At 59.4% G+C, this 20,267-nt stretch overlaps 1 protein-coding gene across 5 annotated transcripts; it reads left to right on the top strand.

Moving 5' to 3' along the window:
- Positions 1 to 3,282: 3,282 nt before the first annotated feature.
- Positions 3,283 to 18,887, top strand: GTF3C5 (general transcription factor IIIC subunit 5). Of its 5 annotated transcripts, none has more exons than XM_059071459.2 (11): positions 3,283 to 3,713; positions 5,915 to 6,134; positions 7,305 to 7,503; positions 11,857 to 12,052; positions 13,198 to 13,302; positions 14,310 to 14,424; positions 14,836 to 14,916; positions 15,335 to 15,432; positions 16,430 to 16,512; positions 17,172 to 17,314; positions 18,189 to 18,887. In XM_059071459.2, exons 1-11 carry the CDS (start codon positions 3,567 to 3,569, stop codon positions 18,389 to 18,391), a joined length of 1,590 nt encoding a protein of 529 aa, XP_058927442.1. In that variant the 5' UTR covers positions 3,283 to 3,566; the 3' UTR covers positions 18,392 to 18,887. The 5 variants fall into 5 exon arrangements, with proteins under 5 accessions (XP_058927442.1, XP_066896495.1, XP_058927441.1 ...); XM_067040394.1 differs by having other exon boundaries at positions 3,306 to 3,713; positions 17,865 to 18,887; XM_059071458.2 differs by having other exon boundaries at positions 3,319 to 3,713; positions 18,084 to 18,887.
- The last annotated feature ends 1,380 nt before the right edge of the window (positions 18,888 to 20,267 follow it).

The following is a 20,267-nucleotide window of genomic DNA, read 5'->3' as shown; positions in this document are numbered from 1 at the left end:
CTGTGGGTAGTTTAGAATCAGCTTTGCAGGTTCAGAAACTCAATTCCTTCAATACCCAGAGGTAAGAGTGTCATATTTAGCAAATAAAAATATACCTAGCTAAGTTGGAATTTCAGATAAATAACGAATAAATAATTATTATAAGTATGTCCCCAACATTATGCATGTATACAATCTAATTTAACTGTGTATCCAATATTTCATCAGTCACTCTACCGACAGGACTGACTCATGTGTACCCAACTCACAGAGGGCTGATATAAACACCAATTTATTAACTTACAATTGTGGGCAGGGGTAAAAATATACGTCTATTATTCAGATTCTCCTTTCTGGAAAATTAAACCAACCCAGAATACTGCTTGGTGAGCATGCAATGAGAGCAAAGGACATGAGAAGTTTAAAAGGACATTTCATCCCAAGGCATGGAAAAGCCTGGAGAATTATCCTGGCCTCACAGCATAGAATCTGCTTTGATGGTAGAGTATGCAAGTTCCCACAGGAGAAGGCCGGTCCGGGACTGCTAAGCCTTCATGTGCAGCCTCCTCTGGCCGTCCTCCACATGCTCTCGGCTGATCCCTCACCGTGCTCTCAGAGGGGCCTTCTTTTCAAAGCCTCGGGGCTCCCAGCCGATGACATATATCTCACACTCACATTACACACTTTTCTTTTAAAAATGTATTTTGTGGTCTTTACAGCCATTTATTTGGCCTTCTTAAATCCATCTAGAATAATGAGGTAATCTCGATCGAGAAATCACTTGGGAAACTTGGGGTACCCATATCCAAGGGGTCCCTTGCTCTTACTGATTTTTATCCCGTGACATCCTCAAATCCGATCCCTTCTTTCTTTCTTTCTTTCTTTTTTTTTTTAAAGTATTTATTTATTTATTTGGCCGCACCGGGTCTTAGTTGTGGCACGTGGGATCTTAGTTGCCGAGTGCGGGATCCTTTTTTGTTTGTCTGTTTGTTTTTTTAGTTGCGGCATGCATGTAGGATCTAGTTCCCCAACCAGGGCTCGAACCCAGGCCCCCTACATTGGGAGTGCGGTCTTTTTTTAAAAAAAAATTATTTATTTATTTATGGCTGTGTTGGGTCTTCGTTTCTGTGCGAGGGCTTTCCTCTAGTTGTGGCAAGCGGGGGCCACTCTTCATCGCGGTGCGCGGGCCTCTCACTATCGTGGCCTCTCTTGTTGCGGAGCACAGGCTCCAGACGCGCAGGCTCAGTAGTGTGGCTCACGGGCCTAATTGCTCCGCCGTATGTGGGATCTTCCCAGACCAGGGCTCGAACCCATGTCCTCTGCATTAGCAGGCAGATTCTCAACCACTGTGCCACCAGGGAAGCCCCGGGAGTGTGGAGTCTTAACCACTGGACCACCAGGTAAGTCCCCAGTCCCTTCTTTCCATCCTCACTGCCATTTCCCTGACCCCAGGCAGCATCTCTTACCTGGATTATGCAGCCTCTCTGTTGGTTTATCTGAATCCACTTTTGCCTTTTCTGGTCTATTCTCTACACAACAGCCATATAGAGTCTTTGAAATGCATAAATCAGATTCTGGCACTCCCTGCATAAAACCCTTCAAAGGCTCTCCATCGAACCCAGAAAAAGCCAATCCGTTAGGTACATCCTTTTTAGGTCTGGCCTATGTCGACCTCTGACCCTTCATCTCCCCCCACTTTGCCCCCTATAGTTTTGTTCCTGGTGAATTTAAGGTTCTTTTTTCATCGCGAAAGAATTCAGAGACGAAGCAGGGAGGTTAAGAAAGTAAAGTCAGAATTTATTTAAGCAAGAATACCCTCTCAGGGCTTCCCTGGTAGCGCAGTGGTTGAGAGTCCGCCTGCCGATGCTGGGGACACGGGTTCGTGTCCCGGTTCGGGAAGATCCCACGTGCCGCGGAGCGGCTGGGCCCGTGAGCCATGGCCGCTGAGCCTGCGCGTCCGGAGCCTGTGCTCCGCAGCGGGAGAGGCTGCAACAGTGAGAGGCCGGCGCACCGAAAACAAACAAACAAACAAACAAACAAAAAAAACAACCTTCTCAGAGGGAGAGCGAGCAGACAGGTGAAGAGCTGCTGCCCTGGGTTTCTTTGGCAGGCCAGTTAGGAGGGGCATACAAAGGAAGGGGCCGAATATTCACTGGGGAAGGAGGAGTTTGGGGTTCGTATTCCCTGATTTTCATCCCAGATCCATCTTCCCGAGGGTAGGAGGGATTTTCGTCCTTATTTAGCTTAGATGAGAATTGTCATGGTGTCGGTGCATGATGGGTACCTCTGTGAGGCTAATTTTATTGTAGTGAGAGCATAATGAGCAACACGTTACATTTGGACGCAAGAGATTCCCGCCTTTCCTCATCTTTCTTTGTATGTTTCCAGGACGCTTATCACTCAAAATGTGTGGTTTCCTGTCAGTCTGGAGGTTCCTGTTTTTCTTTGTCTGCCCATGGACCACCCCCCCCGCCACCTGGCCCCTGCCCCTCTTTCTCTTCTCATACCTAGCTACCTGCCTGCTGTTAACAGTTTTGTCTTCCGTCATTTCCTAGAATGGCCCCGGTCCCTCCTTTCAGGTTCTTCCACAGCAGCTCACTTAATGCTTCGCTCCTCTCTTAGGTTCTGAGTAGTTCCCAGCACACAGCAGGCGCTAAATAACTGTCTAAGAAACGAAGGACACACACCCGGCATTCTGCCCCGAGCTCTCATGGGGCTAGGGGGGCGCTCCCGGTTTTCTGTGTGTGGAGGTGGGCGAGCATTCAAAGCACAACTCCCAAGAGTTCCCTGATCGTCTAGTGGTTAGGATTCCGGGCTTTCGCTGCCCAGTTGCGGGGGGTTCAATCCCAGGTCGGGGAACTGAGACCCCGCACAGCCCGCGGCGTGGCCCAAAAAAAAAAAAAAAGATTCAAAGTGAAATTCCCTTGCGCTCCCCATTTCCTGATTAAACTGCTCCTGGCCTCCGTTCTGGGGTGGCCAGCAGGAGTGGGGGTCCGAGCCCCCAAGAAACCGCTCCGGCGGACCCGGCGTCAGGAAACCAACTCATCCCTGGGGCCCCTGCACTCAAGAAGACAGGCCGGAAGTCTGCTCGAGCCCGCCCTCGAGCTGTCATTGGGTGGGATCCGAGGAAGGGGCGGAGACCCAGCCTAGTCCTGGTTCATTATTGGCTAAAAACCTATGCAAGCGGAAGGAGGGGGCGGAAACTTCGCTTCCTTCTGACTCTTCATTGGCTAAAAAGTTCAGCGTGTCTCTCGGGTTTTCATTGGCTAAAAGAGTGGGCGTGTCGTACAAGCCTCCGGGTCCCTCGCAGGTTGGTGGAAGAGACAGGTCCTTACCCCGCCCCTCGGGTTCCAACCCTCCTCGTTTTAAACACGAAGTTGAGGGACGGGCTGTCGTTTACGCCGAGCCTCGGGGCCTCACCTCGGGGCGTGTGCTCCCAGAGGCCTTCGAGCCTCGCGGAATTCAGGGATTTAGAAAAGCGCGGTCGGGGAGGAAGCCCGGAACGATTCCTTCGCGGAACAGTTCAGGCGAGGCCTCTAGGAGCTCGGGGAGGGACGGCCCGCGGCGGGCCCGAAGAGACTGGCAGGATGGCGGCGGCAGACCGGGGTCCGGGGGTCGCCGTCCCCGTGGAGCTGCGGCGCGAGCGGCACATGGTGTGTGTAGAGTACCCGGGCGTGGTGCGCGACGTGTCGAAGATGCTGCAGACCCTGGGCGGCGAGGAAGGCGTGTCCCGGGTGAGGAGCGGGGAGTCTCCGGGGACCCGAGGGGAGGTCTCAGTCGCTAGACTACGGCCGAGGGGCGGGACTACCCAGGGATGTGAGGTTTCCTTGGCAACGGAGCTCGAGGTCGGCTCTGGAGCGGCCAGTGGGCGGGGATTTGCTTCAAGACCGCCGGGCGTGGACAGTTTATCCCTGGAATCGGAGGGAAAAGGACTGCAGGGGAGACCCAGAGAGGGGAGAGGGTGTCCATTCCACCCCATCATTACTGCCATGAACGGAGCTCAATTGCACCGACCCCCCGCTCCCCAGGATGTGCTGGGCTGCCACATCCTCATTTCACAGAGCAGAAAACTGAGGTACGCGGAGATTAAGAACCGTTGAGCATGGGGCTTCCCTGGTGGCGCAGTGGTTGAGAATCCGCCTGCCGATGCAGGGGACACGGGTTCGTGCCCCGGTCCGGGAAGATCCCACATGCCGCAGAGCGGCTGGGCCCGTGAGCCGTGGCCGCTGAGCCTGTGCGTCCGGAGCCTGTGCTCCCCAACGGGAGAGGCCACAGCAGTGAGAGGCCCGCGTACCACAAAAACCAAAAAAAAAAAAAAAAAAAAAAAAAAGAACCGTTGAGCTACAATGAGAGGGGGAAGAAGGATTATGTCATTAGTGTTAAAAGTAGTAACAGCTAACAATTTACTGTGTCTCTTCTTTAGAGAATCCTTCCTTGACTGCCCTTACTAAAGTGGCTGCTAGCAGCTAATCTCTAATTCCAATCTGAAATTATGTTTTAATGTGTTTATTGTCTGTCTTGGACCCTTGGCTCTGAGGCTGTAAACTGTATGAGAACGGGACCTCCCGTGGTTCTAATATCCATAACTGTGCCTGCTTCCAAAATACTCGTCAAATGCATGATTGAATCTTCACGACAATCTAGTGAGTTAGTTACCATTATTATTTCCATTTTTCTGATAAAGACACAGGAAGAAAGGTTGGGTCAAACAAGCTCCTACATGGTACAGTGGGAATTTGAACGCATGCACACCTCCCTCTGAAGTCTGAACTCTTAATTCTGCTTCCTCATCCTTTATGAATACTGAAAAACCTTGAACCTGTCATTAAGCACAGGAGGCCAGTAGAGGCCCAGTGAGTCATGTTTTCTTCTTTTATCCTGACTTACTTTACGGCGGCCTTGACCAGGACCCTTACTCCTGCTAATGCCGGGGATGTTTGGACCCAGTTTCAGTGTGACCCCTTTGGGAAGAGACTGGTCGGTCATTCATTCCATTCCTGTTTCTTGTGCACCTCCTCCGTGCCAGCCCCACATCTGGGGTCATTCCCAGCACAGCAGTCTCATACACCTGTTTCCTGACAATAGGGACTCTTTTTAACCTTCTTCCCCTAGATGCTTCCTGAGCACCTGCTAAGGGCCAGGTTTTGTCCTGGGTGTTGGGGAGCCAGCAGACCAGCAAGTAGATGGCCTTGGCCTAGTTAACATTGTTGGTGCTTTCACTCGCTCACAGCTGACACTTACTGTGTCCCTCTTACCCCATGTGGGACGAGCATTCCTACATCGATGACACATTACCATGATTTCGGTGCCAGGCTAAGTGCTTTACATACATTTCCGTTTAATCACTGTAACAATCTGATGAGTAGGTACTGTTATTATGTCCATTTTAAGGAGAAGGAACCAAGGCGTGGAAAGGATAAGTCACACTAGTCAGGGCCAAAGTGCTTGTTACTTGTTGATTTTATCTCCTTTGGACCTCGAAACTTTTGTATATATGAGGCTGAATACCAGGACCCTTTGGGGTGGGTAGTTCCTAGAGAAGAAGCCCTAGACAAATCATTCAACCCCCACGCAGGCTCCCCACGGCAGACACGGGGGGTGACACCTCTGTGAAGTGCTGCCAGAAGAGTAGGTGGTTACCCGCACTGACCTGTCACTCGAGAGACAATGGCTTTACTTAACTGACGGTTATTGTCTCCAACTTTACAACCTCTTAGAAGGAAGAGACTGTCTTCATTTTCCCTACCAGATAAAAGCTAAGATACTTGGGTTTGAAAAATGGGTCTTCGGGGAATTAAAAGCTCAGAACGAAACAGAAAAAACCTCCTGGCCCTTCCCTGGCTATCTGGGTCGCCATCGGGCTTTCATTGAGGGAGGAACTGCCAGCTGCTTTGCTGCCCTCCGCTTCACTCTGTCTCCTTTGACCTCGCCGCAGATCTATGCAGACCCCAGTAAGAGGCTGGAGCTGTACTTCCGGCCCAAGGACCCCTACTGCCACCCCGTGTGTGCCAACCGCTTCGGTACCAGCAGCCTGCTGCTCCGGATCAAGAGGAAGGTGAGGCGGCAGAGGGGCGCGCCGGGGACTGAGGCTAACCCCAAGGTCACGTTCGACATAGAGAACCTTGGCGTCGTCTCCACCGTTTACAAGTTTCAAGGTAACTGCGAAGTGCATTCTTATCGCACTGGGTTATTTCAGGGCCTGCGTCCCTCGTGCCTGCGGGAGCTGCATGGGTCGTGCGCACGGTGAAGGAGGCCCGGATGTGCCCAGGCGTGAGGGGAGTGTGGCAGAGCGCGGGGCCCCGTGCAGGAGGCCCTGCTCGTCGCTGCTCGGTTTTCTGCGTCCCGAAGAGAAGCCGGGCTTCTCTGAGAAATCTCATTGTTAAAGCCGCTTTATGGGGCCAAATAAAACCGGTCCACAGGCCTCCAGTTTTCGACCCCAGCCCCGCCCTCGTGTTTGGGGATCTTCTTGGCCTTGCCTGCCGCTGGTCTTGCCAACCCTCCGAAGCCTTCCCAGATCACCTCAGCCCCTTGGGACCTTGTGTCCTTTGAACTCTCAGCCAACCGGATGTCTCCCGTGGGGTCCTCAATCGAGGACCCACGTTCCCCACGGGGAACGCCTGGGAGGAGGTGCTAAGGCGTGGGGTGGAGAGGGGGAGATGAGCCTGCCTCAGCCTCCCTCGGTCTCCCTGTCTGTGCAGTGGGAGCCCGGGGTTCCTCAGGCCCTCGTGGAGATTCAGACAGAAGATGCCCGAGTGCCGGTTCACGCACACGTATGGTACTTGGCGAATTACGAACAAGCCTCAAGAGTATCTGTAGTTGCAGCTGCAGTTTGGAACGTCCATCGTTCTGGTGGAAAGTGGTATTCACCAAAGAGGGCCATCCTTCCCGGGACGAGGCTTCCCAAGTGATCCGTTTCTTTCTCTCTCTAACTGAGCCGGTACCTCACCACTCAGTGCATGTCCCAGACCAGCAGCATGGGCCTCACCCGGGAGCTTGTTAGAAATGCAACACCTCAGCATCTGCATTTAGCAAGATCCCAGGTGAGTCACGTGCACGGTGCTGTCTAAGAAGCACTGACCTGCACTCTATCCTCACGTACCATGGAACCCCGCTACCCCCCAAAGTGGTATTTATCCAAGCGACTGGGCTGAGTTCCCAGAAGCGACTCGAACGTGTTGTTTGGGGTCCTGCTACCATTGCCCGGCAGCCTCCCCTGCGAGGCCCGCTCAGTGCACCCGAGAAGACGTGGGTGCCGGTGCGAGGCAGCTGCCAGTGCCTGGGCGGGTGTAATAGGGTGTCCGCCGTCTGTCTACCTCTCTCGCCAGGCATGTCCGACTTCCAGTACCTGGCCGTGCACACGGAGGCGGGTGGCAGGCACATGTCCATGTACAGCAAGGTGCTTATGCTCAAGCCCGAGAAGGAGGGTTTCTTCCACCAGGAGCTGCCGCTCTACATTCCCCCACCCATCTTCTCCAGGCTGGACACCCCGGTGGACTACTCCTACCGCCCGGAGACACAGCACCGGTAAGCGTGCCCCGGAGGCCGCCGCGCCGCAGCCTCGGGGCTCAGGGCAGGGGCCCCGCGCGCCCTCAGAGGGCTGGACTCTTCCGCTCACGGGTCAGGCGGCCAGGGCGGCCGGCTTTACTCAGGCCCGGGGCCCCGGCAGCGGAGCAGCTGGTGCCCAGGGGCCCTGACCAGGGGTGTCAGCAAGCAGCCCCGGTCCCTGCGCCCCACCCGAGGCCTTGCTCAGGGCCGTCCCCACACCACAGAGTGTGAACCAGGCTGCTGCCTTTGGACTTCGACCCCTCCCCAAAAGCACGTACCTTGCGGTGTGGGGAGACAGACACCCCCTGCCACAGGAGCCCTGGGAACGAGGTCGATATTTTTCGGAGAGCAACCTGGCAGAATCTATTACAGTTTTAAATGTTCTTTCCTGACCACCAGGCGGCCGGTAGGAATTTATCCCACAGTGACTGTCGCCTCTGTGCTCACAGATACGCTGACAAGGTCGTTTTCTGGTTGGCTGGCTGCGGGCAGCAGCAAGAAGCTGAGAGGGCCGGCGCGGCGAGAGGGCCCGGTGGGCGGGGCCCCGTGCTCAGGTCCTGGGCCTGTGGTCCCGCGTCACAGGCCGGGCGGCTGGGCCCCGACCTCCCGCGCCAGCCTCCTCGCCTGTAACAGGGGTGATAATAATAGTAACAGTGCTCACTTCTCGGCGTCGTTCGAGGGCTGAACGACTGAGGCTTTTGGAAACACCGAGTGCCGGGCGGAGTTTGATAAAGTGGATAAGTGAGTGATCAGGCCACTAATAGGGATGACGTAGTTCATTAACAACGGCCTGTCTGTGCCAAGGAAGACCGCACGGCCTTTAAGAAAGCGGGCTCCGTGGGCCAACGTGGCTCGTGTCCAGAAACCTTGCTCTAGGAAAAGCAGGTGTTAGAGCACACTCTGTGCTATAAAAGTAAACTGGGTGATAATAGAAGCCTGGAAAGATCGGGAAGATTGGGCCCAGAACAGTTATCTGCAGAGGGGCGGGAGGGCGAGAAGCTTCTCTTCCCTCGTCAGATATTTCCATCAACGAGTACTGACCGCCCGTCGGGGCCCAGGGCTCCGCTTGGAGCCAGTGTCAGTGGGGACACGACAGGCAGCTCCGTGCAGGGCTGGGGGCTGGGGAGCCTGTGGAGCCCCAGTGAAGGATGAGTGGGTGGTGGGAGCCTGCGGGCAGGTGTGTGTCTTAAAGGAGATAAGTGGGAGTGGGCTGTCATGGACAGTGCGTGGGGTGCGGGAGGGTCCTCGGGGGGCTGACCTTGGAAACAGACCTGTGTGATGGCAGAGGCGGGTAGGTGAAGATCGGGGAGAACGTTCCAGACCAGGGGGCTGGCACATGCAAAGGACAGTCGGGGGTGTTCCCCCCGAAGCACAGAGAGCCGAGAGAGGGTGGGTTGAGGGTCCCACGGGCCGCAGAGAGGAGCCTAGATTTTATGCTAAGGAGGAAGGTGTATTGTTCCCTTCCTTTAAAAAATATATTCTGGGGACTTCCAAAAGGAGAGAGGAGTGTGTGATGGACACCCCCCTACGTCACCAGCTCCAACTTTCCACTGCTGGTTTCACCTCCCCACCACCTCCACCCCCAGCCTCACAGCGTGTCCTCCCGAAACAAGTGTGTGGCTCTAACTGGGAAGGACTTGGTTTACTTTAACTTAGCCATAGTGCTGTCGTCAGAATGAGCAAACGTTAACAGTTCCTTCACGTCATCCAGGGCCCAGTCCTCGCTCCGTTTCCCCGTTGCCTCAAAAGTAAGTCAAGGGCTTCCCTGATGGCGCAGTGGTTGAGGGTCCGCCTGCCGATGCAGGGCACGCGGGTTCGTGTCCCGGTCCGGGAGGATCCCACGTGCCGCGGAGCGGCTGGGCCCGTGAGCCATGGCCACTGAGCCTGCACGTCCGGACCCTGTGCTCCCCAATGGGAGAGGCCACAACAGTGAGAGGCCCGTGTGCCGCAAAAGTAAACAAACAAATAAATAAATAAATAAATAAATAAATAAATAAATAAATAAGTCGAGAGCCAGACAAGGGTCGATGTCTCTCAGGCCAGTTGAGTCCATAACGCCACCCCCCCCACCCTTTTTCTGACTGCAGGAGTAAATTGTGCTTGTTAGAAAAGACCAGACATTATAGAAATGTATAACTGCAAGGAATCGGGTCCATTCCCTCCCTGCTGAAAACCCTAGTGTGTGCAGTTTTCTGTGCGTATGTTATACTCATTATGAGAGTTTCAAATTTTTTAAATGTACATGTTTTTGAAATTTGAAACTTATTTCCCCCCCACAAGCATTTTACTCTTAGTCAGAAACGAAAATAAGTAGAGGAAGGAACTAGAGGCACCCGTCGCCTGCCCCGCATTGCCGGCCCTGATGCTGGATGGCAGCATCAGAGTCACTGCCCTGTCCTGTTGGGCCAGCAAACAGCTGTCTCCCAGCCTCTGGGAGGGGGACAAGGGTGGAGGGCCGGCTGCCCTTGAACCCACAGGCCCTGTTTTTCTCCCATGTCGTTTATCGATTTTCCAGTGCGTGGAAGGAACCTGCCTTTTATCCCAGGGCTGCCATCGATTTTTCTGCTCTGAGGGCCCTCATGGGTACCGAGGGCCTGCAGAGGAGGCCTGGCCCCCACCTTGCTGGCCTGCCTGGGTCCAGGGAGGCTGAGCTTCCTATATGGCCTGTGGGCAGAGGACAGACTGGGAAGCTGGCCTGACGGGGGTCCCCCCTCCTCGAGGCAGTTGAGGGGGGAGGGCAGGCGGCCCGCTCCCTGCTGCTGCTGCCTGGCCCAGAGGGAGCGCCCAGGGCTTTCCTTCGGGGGTGTCTGGGGCTTCGGGGAGTTGTCTTGGAAAACAGGATAGTTTCAAATGTAGTCATGTTTTTTATTTATTTTTTATTTTTTTATTTTTTGCGGTACGCGGGCCTCTCACTGCTGTGGCCTCTCCCGTTGCGGAGCACAGGCTCCGGACGCGCAGGCCCAGCGGCCGTGGCTCACGGGCCCAGCCTCTCCGCAGCATGTGGGATCCTCCCGGACCGGGGCACGAACCCGTGTCCCCTGCATCGGCAGGCGGACTCTCAACCACTGCGCCACCAGGGAAGCCCAGAGTCATGTTTCTTAAAAAAGTCACGGATTTGATCCCGTCTTTGTAATTTTGTTTCCCAATGTGAAAAATCACTTTGTTTTTCTTTATAAATATGCAGATGGTATGTACTCATGTAGAAAATTACGGTAAAATGGAAACAAATTTAAAAGGTATTAATCACCTGTGTGACATCCAGGACATACTTTGAAATGCACTACAAAATAATTGAGTGGGTTTCGGGTGGGGCCTGGATGGCGTCAAATTGGCCCTGTGATGGCAATTGTGGAAGCTGATGTGGGCTTATGGGGGCTCCTCGTACTGTTCCCCCTGCTTTAGCGAAGCTGTGATGTTCCTGACGTCCCACCTCAGAGGGAAGTGCTCTGAGCCTCTTAGGAATCGTTGGCCCTCTGTGTTCTGTGCTAACAGCTGGTGGCAGAGCCCCGTCTCCCGCTTTTTCTTTGGCCGCACTGTGCGGCTTGCGGGATGGATCTTAGGTCCCTGACCAGGGGTCAAACCCAGGCCCCTTGCAGTGGAAGCTCAGAGTCCTAACCACTGGACCTCCACGGAGGTCCCCAGAGCCCTTCTTTTAGCCTCTGTGCTCTGTGACGAGAGCGTCTGGTAGTATCCGTCCTCCCTTCACCGCGGTATCATCGAGATGCTTCCGAGCAGGACGGAGGTTAGCAGCCCCGCCAGCCTCCCTGGGCTCAAGTCCCAGCTCCGTCACCTCGAGCTCTGGCTCGAGGCAGGTTTCCAACCCCCGTGGCCTCAGTGACTTCACGGGCAATGGGTCCTTCCTCGCAGGATTGTTTCGAGGGTTAGATAAGTGAATTGTGGATGTCAGTAAGCACAGCTGCGGTCTGACAGCTGATAAGTGGTTCCTGCGTGGCCGCCCGCGCCTCAGCTGATTCCACTGTGCCTGCCTGCTGGGCATCGGGGCTGTTTCCAGCTTTTCACTGGCTGGACGGTGCTGTGCACGACACGGTGCAGTTGTGAGGCCACCAGCCTCACGGCAGGGGCCCTTCCCCACACCCCAGCCTCTGGGACTCTTGGCCTGGGCCTGCTTGGGAGCCTCTCCGAGCTGACTCGGACTCGCGGCCCCTTGTTGTCCTGGTCATCAGCCTGAGAACACAGGCGCCTGCCGTCAGCGGCCGGGGCTGAGATCCGCTCCTCACCCAGATTCCAGGGAAGAGCACCCAAACGTGGGCTGCCCGTGTCCAGCCGGGCCCACGCCTGGCGCTCCTGCCCCCAGCAGCTCTCTGCCCCTAGGGAAGGCTACAACAACCCCTCCATCTCCGGGGAGAACCTGATCGGCCTGAGCAGGGCCCGGCGCCCTCACAATGCCATCTTTGTCAACTTCGAGGGGGACGAGGCCCCCGAGCAGCCGCTGGAGGCTGCGGCCCAGACCTGGCGGAAGGTCTGCACCAACCCCGCGGACCACATGGTGGAGGAGGAGCTGAGGAAGGTGAGCCCCGCCCCCCTACCCCCCCCCCCACCGGCCACCCCTGCGCCGGCCCCGCCCTTGCTTGAAGCTCGCTTCTTAACACGTGGGGGCTCTTCAGCTCCAGATGTTACATCTAAAGCTATGCCAGTATAAGCCCTGCCTTCCCCGAGTTGAAAGTGCTCCTCAGAACTCCTAAGAGGTGCCTTTGGGACGGTAAACATTGTCCAGATGTGACCTCGGCGCGGAGCTCCGGGATTCTGGAAGCTTTTGTCCATCCGGTCCTTGGCGGCAACACACCAGACGGGGCGCCTGGTGGGCACCAGGCCCAGCGCTTCCTCCCCGTTAGGGTCGGGGTGCGCAGGGGCCCTGGGAGGAGGCGGCCTTCTGCCTTGCCCGCGGGCTCGCAGGTTCGGGAAGACCCAGGCCAGGGGACTCTGGTCCTCGCATCGCCACGCGTGTGGACAGTAGCTGCTCAGCACATCACTGCCGACCAACGCTTGCTCTCCTCTGCCCCTGTTGAACTTGACTGTCCCCTTGGTGCAGGACGGGGGTGGGGTGGGCTGTTATTTCTGAAGTGGTGGACACCTTGTTATGTTTCTAGCAGTCACTAGGTCGGGGGGAAATGGGGGCCACTCTCCAAGGCCCCTCACTGTCCTCTGGACACAGCCCAATCTCCCACCTGGCTCAGGGCCGCTCCCACCCTGGCCCTCCCACTCCAGCCCCACTGGCCTCTCACAGGCCTCCCACTGGGAGGGGGCTGGGCCGTCCCCTGCGGCCTTCATCATATCCCAGCTCAGGCCCTGCCCTCTGGGGCTGCTCAGGGTCCCAGAGCTCTGGCCCGTCCCCCTCCTGGCCCTGCTCTGGCTCCTTGGGTCCTCTGCCTCCCCGCTGCCCTTAGAGCTGCCTAAGGGCAGGGACAGCGTCTCTCATGGTCATTTCAGGACCCCCAGGCCCTGCAACCGCACCTGACACGTGCTGGGCGGGCAGGGCGCTTCCGAGGGCGGGACGAGTGGGCGTGCGCAGAGGCCCCTCCCCACCTGCCTGGCCCCTGCTCCGTCCACCCCCACCCCTCTCAGGAAGGCCCTCTGGGGCCACACCATGCGGGGAGCCTGGGGCAGGCGGGGAAGCTGCCTGGGCTCTTCTCAGCCTCTGCCTTGATCCTCCAGCTGTTCCAAATCCGCCCCATCTGGTCACGTAACGCTGTCAAGGCCAACATCAGCGTCCACCCCGACAAGCTCAAGGTCTTGCTGCCCTTCGTGGCCTATTACATGGTGAGTGTCCACCCGCCGCCCACCTTGCTTCCCGCCGGGGTTGTCCTGATCCCTGACGTGACCTCAGAGCCCCAGCAAGAGCAGGCGGCACCCGGAGGATGGCTTGTTAAAGGGATTATACATTTTTTAACGGCCCTGTATGGAAAGCTTTCTAAGGACCAGGCGCTGGGTTAAGTGCTATGTGCATAGCATCCTTTCTTCTTCGGTGGGGGATGGCAGCAGGGCTCGGACCTCTGATGAAGAGGCCAGGCTCAGACTGGTGACTTGATGGGCCAAGATCCGACAGCCGGGGAGTGGCAGAGCCCCTGGGGACCCCAGCGTGTTTGGCTGCAGCGCCCAGGCCCCTAACCACAGTGCCACCTGCCTTCACGCATTCTCCCTGGGTTGAGGGGCGTTCAGTGGGGGTCACGTGCACCTTGGACTCAGGCCAGGAGGGCGTGGAGATGGGGCTGTCATCACTGAGATTCCCCAAGGTGCTGTGAGGAAGCGCTCCTGCCGGCCAAGCGTCCCACCTGGGGCCTGGGGAGGCAGGTGGACAACGTGACCGCGGCGTGATGGCCAGGAGCTGGGGGGCATGAGGTGGGCTCATCCTCCTGGGCTTAGACCCGACATCACAAAGCTGCTGCCTGCCTTTCAGCACTGGCTCTCAGGACCCAAGGACCTCGGGAGCACTGTTTGGGGACAGTGCCTCCCATCCATTAGCACGGTTGTAGCAGTTCTTGAGCTCTGCTCTGTGCCGGGCACTGCGGTGAGGGCTTCCGGGGCACCGTCTCATTTAATCCTCACAAAAACGCCATCTGACAGGAAGACCAAGGCCTGGAAAGGCCAAGTGACCTATCCGAGGTGACCGGGCCACACGTGCGAGCCGGGGGGCAGGGTCCCAGAGCCTGTCCCCAACTCTTGGGGCTGTGGTGCTGCCCCATCCGGGCGGCCAGCTGGGCCTGCAACTCAGGGGGGCCGGGGATAGGCCTCGACCGGACTTCGCACTCCCGCCCTTTCTGTCTCAGATAACAGGCCCCTGGAGAAGCCTGTGGATTCGATTCGGGTACGACCCCCGAAAACACCCAGACGCCAAGATTTATCAAGTCCTTGACTTCCGCATCCGTTGTGGAATGAAATACGGTAAACAATTACTGAAACCTTTGCTTTCCTTTTCCCTTTGTCACTTTCTGCTTCCAGCATTCTCTTCTGTAATAAGAATATATCCACGTGGAGAGGATATATTCCCCCCTTGGTGGGACTGTTAGGGACAGAATAGCGCAGACACGAGGACCCGAGCTCTCGTCCTGGCTCCTGCGGTGACGCCCTAGTGGCTCCGTACAGCTGTGCTGCAGGCCAGGCGTCCGGTCAGTCTCCTGTCCCCGGCCCGCGGTGACCTCCCCGCACACAAAGCACCGGGATGCGGCGGCTCCTGTCACTCCAGCGGGGGGCCTGACCTCTTCTCAGGAGCTGCCCCAGGGAGCCCCGGTGCGCCTGTGGCTGCCAGAAGGGGCTCTGTGCCCACCCCACCTGATGCGCGCCCCCCTCCGGCAGGTTACGCCCCCAGCGACATGCCCGTCAAGGCCAAGCGCAGCACCTACAACTACAGCCTCCCCATCACCGTCAAAAAAACGAGTAAGGGGCTTCCCTGGTGGCGCAGTGGTTGAGAGTCCGCCTGCCGATGCAGGGGACGCGGGTTCGTGCCCCGGTCCGGGAGGATCCCACATGCCGCGGGGCGGCTGGGCCCGTGAGCCGTGGCCGCTGCGCCTGCGCGTCCGGAGCCCGTGCTCCGCAACGGGAGAGGCCGCGACAGTGAGAGGCCCCGTACCGCAAAAAAAAAAACAAAAAAAAAAACAAAAAAAAACAAGCCGAGTAAGGGGCTGGGGAAGATGCGCATCCTGACGGCGGGGTGGGGAGGGGCTTCCCGAGGAGGTCAGTCCAGGGCACTGCTGGCCTGCGCACCCCGGGGAGGGAGGGCGCAGCCAGGAGGGCAGGGCGGGGGGGCGGGAGAAACCCCCCCGTATTCCAAAGCCCTGCCGTGGTCCCCTCGCAGGCAGCCAGCTCGTCACCATGCACGACCTGAAGCAGGGCCTGGGTCCCTCGGGGTCGGCCAGTGCACGCAAGGCGGCCTCCAACAAGTACAAGCTCAAGGTGGGTGTCCCCTGAGCTGCCTGCCTGGGTGAGAGCCCGGGAGTGGGGAGCAGCGGCCCCTCCCTCGGGCAGGCCCAGGACCCCTCACACAGCCCCCAGCCCCGCCTGTCCCGACTGGGGCCGCTCTGCCCTCCCAGTGCCTTTACGTGACTCCCACCTCCCAGGACAGCCTCTGGGCGTGGGTGCTGGGGCCCGCCTGGGCACGTCCTAGGGAGGGGCTCAGACGCCAGCAGCCCCGCGGGGCAGCCGCGGGGCTGGGGAGCATCAGGCTCTGTGAGCCCGGAGCCAGAGCGGACCGTGTGCGCCCCAGCGGCCGCGGGCTGGACGCGGGGCGCCCTCACAGGCTCAGGCTCTCGTTAGCACAGTCGCGCAACAGGGGCGGCGACTCCCAGGGCCCCCCAGGGCCCTTGCCGTGCCTGGCCGACGTGAGCTGCTCCAGGCTCGGGGGGAGGCCGGCAGGGCGGCCCCCTCCCTGGAGTCACCTGCCTCGTAGAGGGGGTGGGGCGGCTGTCTCCCAGCAGCGTCAGGTCTCCGCTCCTCAGGGAGGGCCCGGACCCTCGCCAGAGCAGCCGGCGTCCTCCAGGACTCTTGTGTTAGGCCCTTATCCCCACCTCTGGAACTGGCCTGCAGGGCCACCTAAGATGACCAGGCAGTGGAAGAGAGGCGTGAGGAGGGCCCTGCTGGGAGGCGCCGAGGCAGAGCCCGGGCCCGGCCCCTCGCGGCTCACGGTCCCAGGGCCCAAGGCAGGGCCTGGCTGCTTCGACCACCCCTCGGCGCCTGGGGAGTCGTGGCTCGTTTTCTGCACGCCGGCTCCCGGCCCGTGGCCTGTCTGCCTCGCCTGAGTCTGGGGAGAAGAGCCAGGCCTGCCAGGTCCTGGGGGCAGGAAGGGCAGCCGCCCTGGGAGAGGCCCCGTGGGAGCCGCGGCATGGGGCTCTCCTGCGCCACCGCCCCCGGGGACGCCCCCTCCGACCGTGCCGTCTCTGCCCACCTTTCCCAGGACTCGGTCTACATCTTCCGGGAGGGGGCCCTGCCACCGTACCGACAGATGTTCTACCAGTTTTGCGACCTGAACGTGGACGAGTACGTACGCGCGGGGCCCCGAGACACCGAGGTGGGGACCGTGGGACCCGGGGCCGGTGCAGAGAAGCCACCCGGGAACCGAAGTGTTTGCTGCGACCCTTCCACTTCACGCCAGCCTTAATCTCTCAGCGAGAAGGCCGGCCGCCTGGGAGTCCTCTGCCCGGGCCCGCGCGGCCCTCGGGAGCGGCTTCCCGGGTGCACCTCAGGCCGCACCTCTGAGCAGCCAGCTGTGCTGCGCGCAGAGCACAGCGCCGGGCTGGGGTCTTTGCCTTCCTCCTCCTCTGCCCGCATGGGGGTTCCTGACTCGCTCCCCAGTCCCTGGAGTTGATCAGAATCCCTAGTGATGTTTAAAAACCTGGGGGAGGGGTGCTGGGGCGGGAGGAGACGGGAGCGTGTTGACCCAGCCTGGAGCCTGGGGAACGCTCAGGCTCTCAGCAGGCAAGTGGGCCCCGGCACGCGCCCGCCTCGTGTGCGGCGTGGGGACCGGGGCCCCGGCTGGGGGCGCACGGCTTTCGTGGACGCCCTCCGTGACCGTGCTCATCCCTCGGGATGGCGCTCTGAGTGCTGTGTTCCTGAGCACAGCCCCAGCCCTGCCAGAACTGCTTACTGGCGCCTGGGAGCAGAGACCCCACCCTGGAACTCTGCCTCCCAACGCCCAGGCTGCAGAGGATCATTCACCGCAACGACGGGGCTGAAAGTCTCTGCACCGAGCGGGACGGCTGGTGCCTCCCCAAGACCAGTGATGACCTGAGGGACATGATGTCGCTCATGATCCGGCACGCCATCCGCTCCAAGAGGCCTGGTGAGAGCGCTCGGGGCGGAGGGAAGCGCTGGGTGCTCCGGGCCCCCCTCCGGGGCCCGAGCAAGTGCCCTAGTGGACCTGCTCCCCAAGAAATGGCACCCAGGTGGGAGCCTCTTGCCCTGACAGTGTTGGGAGGGAGGCCTTCAGAGCCAGGGCTCAGCCCTGGGGGTCGGAGGCAGGAGACGGGCCCAGAGGGCTGGGGCTGGAACAGGGCCAGTGCTGCCAGGGGGGCCGCCGCTTTATGCCCTGACGTCACCCTACATCCTCTGGCCACGCGTGGGCGTGTTGCTCCCGTCTCCCCTGGGAGGGCGGGGAGGGCAGGGACGGGGGCGCCTGGGCTCCCGTCGCCCGGCACCGCCCGCCCCTCCCAGGATGAGCATCCCCGCACGGCACGCGAGCCAGGGGAGCGAGCCCTTGCCGCACTGCACGTCTGATGGGGCTGGGGGAGGGCGAGCCAAAGGGCCCCTCTCGGGGGTTCCTCCCAGGCTCGGGCAGGGGGCGTCCCAGACCCACCAGCCCCTATGGAGCTGATGGGAGTGGGGGTTCTCAGCGTCCTTGAGGACGCAGCCCCCCTCTGAGAGTCCAGTTGAGAAAAGCAGTGACACAGAGCCCTGCACAACCCTGGAGAGCCCTCCAGGGAAGAGGTTTTCAAGGCCCGGCCTCAGCATTCCCTGAAGTGCTCGTTAGACTGGAGCCCCAGGTCCCCCAGCCGTCCATACTCGCCGAAGCAGCTTCTCTAGAGCTTGAGCCCAGACACCCGTATTTGTAGACAGGCCCCCAGGAGCCGAGGGCCTCTGGCTGAGACCAGCGACAGCTGGTGTGGGTGCGCCCAGGAGCCGACGTCGGGACACACACGGCCTGTCTTTTGGCCCAGCTCTCTTCTCCAGCCCAGCCAAAGCTGACGGTGGGAAAGAACAGCTGACCTGTGAATGTGGGGACGAGGAGGACGAGGAGGAGGAGGAAGAGGACGAGGACGAGGACGAGGACGAGGAGGAGGAGGAGGAGGGGGAGGAGGACTTCAAGCCGTCGGACGGGAGTGAGAACGAGATGGAGACGGAAATTCTGGACTATGTGTGATGCAGCCCTGGGCTCAAGGCTGGGACCCCCGACCAGGCCCGATGAGGGACCCAGGACAAGCCCCCTGGTGCTGCCCGCAGCAGCCAGAATGGCCCTCGGCGGCCCCGCTGAGGAAGGCGGCCGGGTACGGCTGACCCTGGTCCTGCCCGGGCTGCCCTCTGGCCCTGCCCGGGCTGCCCTCTGGCCCTGGGTGCCTGGGGACATCCCGAAGGTCGTGCCCCGGCTTTGCACGGCTGCGAGCCAGCCCGGTGTCCCTCGGGCTGAGCTGGCGCCCAGCGCCTCCCCCTGGCTGAGACCAGCGGGCGCTGGCGGTGCAGATGGTGCAGCGGGGGTGGGGCCGGCCCTGGCTGCTGCTGAGGCAAGGACGGGGTGGGGAGCCTGGTCCGTGGCCACAGGGGGCGAAGACCGCCATTGTGTTTGGACCCCATCTTTTGGGGTAACCTGACCAAGGGCAGGCCCAGCTGGAATTGTCCGTATTAAACCCATTTTCCCGAGGCGTCTCGGTGTCTCAGTGGGGCTGTCAGAGCCAGAGCGGGGTTTCCTCTTGCCTCTGGGCTTGGGCTCCTGCTGGGCCTCGTCTGTCCCTTCCATCGCTCATTCAGTGACCTGGTGGTGGGCGAGGCCGGGATGGTTGAGAACGGGCCTGACGCCCCTCGACGGGTGGGCCGGGTGAGAGCAGCCGGAAGTAACGCCAGCCCCGGGGGGGGTGCCTACAGCCTCACCTTCATCCCTTCCTGTTCCAAATGGACGTGTTCTTGAGAGGATCACTGGAGACACACCCTTGCCTCAGGGCTGCCTGCTGTGAAGCCAGAGGTTTCCAGGGGTTGCAGGGTCCCTGGGTGGGGCTGAACCTGCCCTCCCTGGGGAGTACCCCCGCACACACTGCCTGAGCCAGAGATGAGCCCCGTCGCCCCTTCCTCAGCTGGCAGGCCGGGCCACAGAGCGTGACCACAAGTTCCAAAGTCAGACACGCCCCCTCCCACGACAGGTCAGAATCCCCAGGGGCTCACAGTTGGCCTGAAGCGGTCAGTTCCGGGAACCGGCCTCGTAGAGCTGAGCGCCCCGTGGGCCTCCCCCCCTTCCCTCGCCTCTGTACCGCTTTCGCGCAGGCCGAGGTCTCTGCTGCTGGATCTTTGCTGCGGCTGGTCCCACTTCTGAGCCGTGCTGCTCACCTCAAAGCTCAGAGGGAGAAGGCCTGGGTTCTGCCCCCCCCCCCCCAGAAGCCGCCTTGGTCCCTGTGCAGAGCTGAGAGAGGCGCGCGGGGGGCAGGGACACTCCCTCTGCAGCTAAGCCCCAGCTTACCCAAAACCTGCCTTCGATGTGCCGGATTGGACAGGCTTCCCAGGCTCTTGAACAGTATTCAGGGATTCCCTACTTAGAAACCTAAATACCTACACACACCCCCTTTTAAAAAGCATTTCATTGTGGCAAATAGCAAATACTCAGAACAGAAGTTAAGCCCCTATTTGTCCATCATGTGGCTTTACCGGTTACCTTCTACCAAACTTGTTGCATCTATTCCCCACGTTTTTGTTCTGTTTCATATTTGTGTTTTGCTGGAATTGTTTTAAGGAAATCCCACACTTCAGAGTGTGTCTAACACATCAGGACTTTTTGTTTTCAAAACACAGTGACGGGCTTCCCTGGTGGCGCAGTGGTTGAGAGTCCGCCTGCCGATGCAGGGGACGCGGGTTCGTGCCCCGGTCCGGGAGGGTCCCACGTGCCGCGGAGCGGCTGGGCCCGTGAGCCGTGGCCGCCGAGCCTGCGCGTCCGGAGCCTGTGCTCCGCAACGGGAGAGGCCGCAGCAGTGAGAGGCCCGCGTACCACACACACAGAAAACCAAAACAAAACCACACAAAAACACAGTGACACTATC

This window comes from Kogia breviceps, chromosome 8 (assembly GCF_026419965.1).
Source record: "Kogia breviceps isolate mKogBre1 chromosome 8, mKogBre1 haplotype 1, whole genome shotgun sequence".
Taxonomy (NCBI): domain Eukaryota; kingdom Metazoa; phylum Chordata; class Mammalia; order Artiodactyla; family Physeteridae; genus Kogia; species Kogia breviceps.
This window is presented reverse-complemented; position numbering and strand designations above follow the sequence as displayed.

Excerpts from the sequence above, each read along its gene's own strand:
- GTF3C5 (XM_059071458.2), top strand. The coding sequence starts at position 3,567 with ATGGCGGCGGCAGACCGGGGTCCGGGGGTCGCCGTCCCCGTGGAGCTG. Across the intron at positions 14,917-15,334 it reads CATCACCGTCAAAAAAACGA|GCAGCCAGCTCGTCACCATG; the intron begins GTAAGGGGCTTC and ends GTCCCCTCGCAG. Across the intron at positions 15,433-16,429 it reads CCAACAAGTACAAGCTCAAG|GACTCGGTCTACATCTTCCG; the intron begins GTGGGTGTCCCC and ends CACCTTTCCCAG.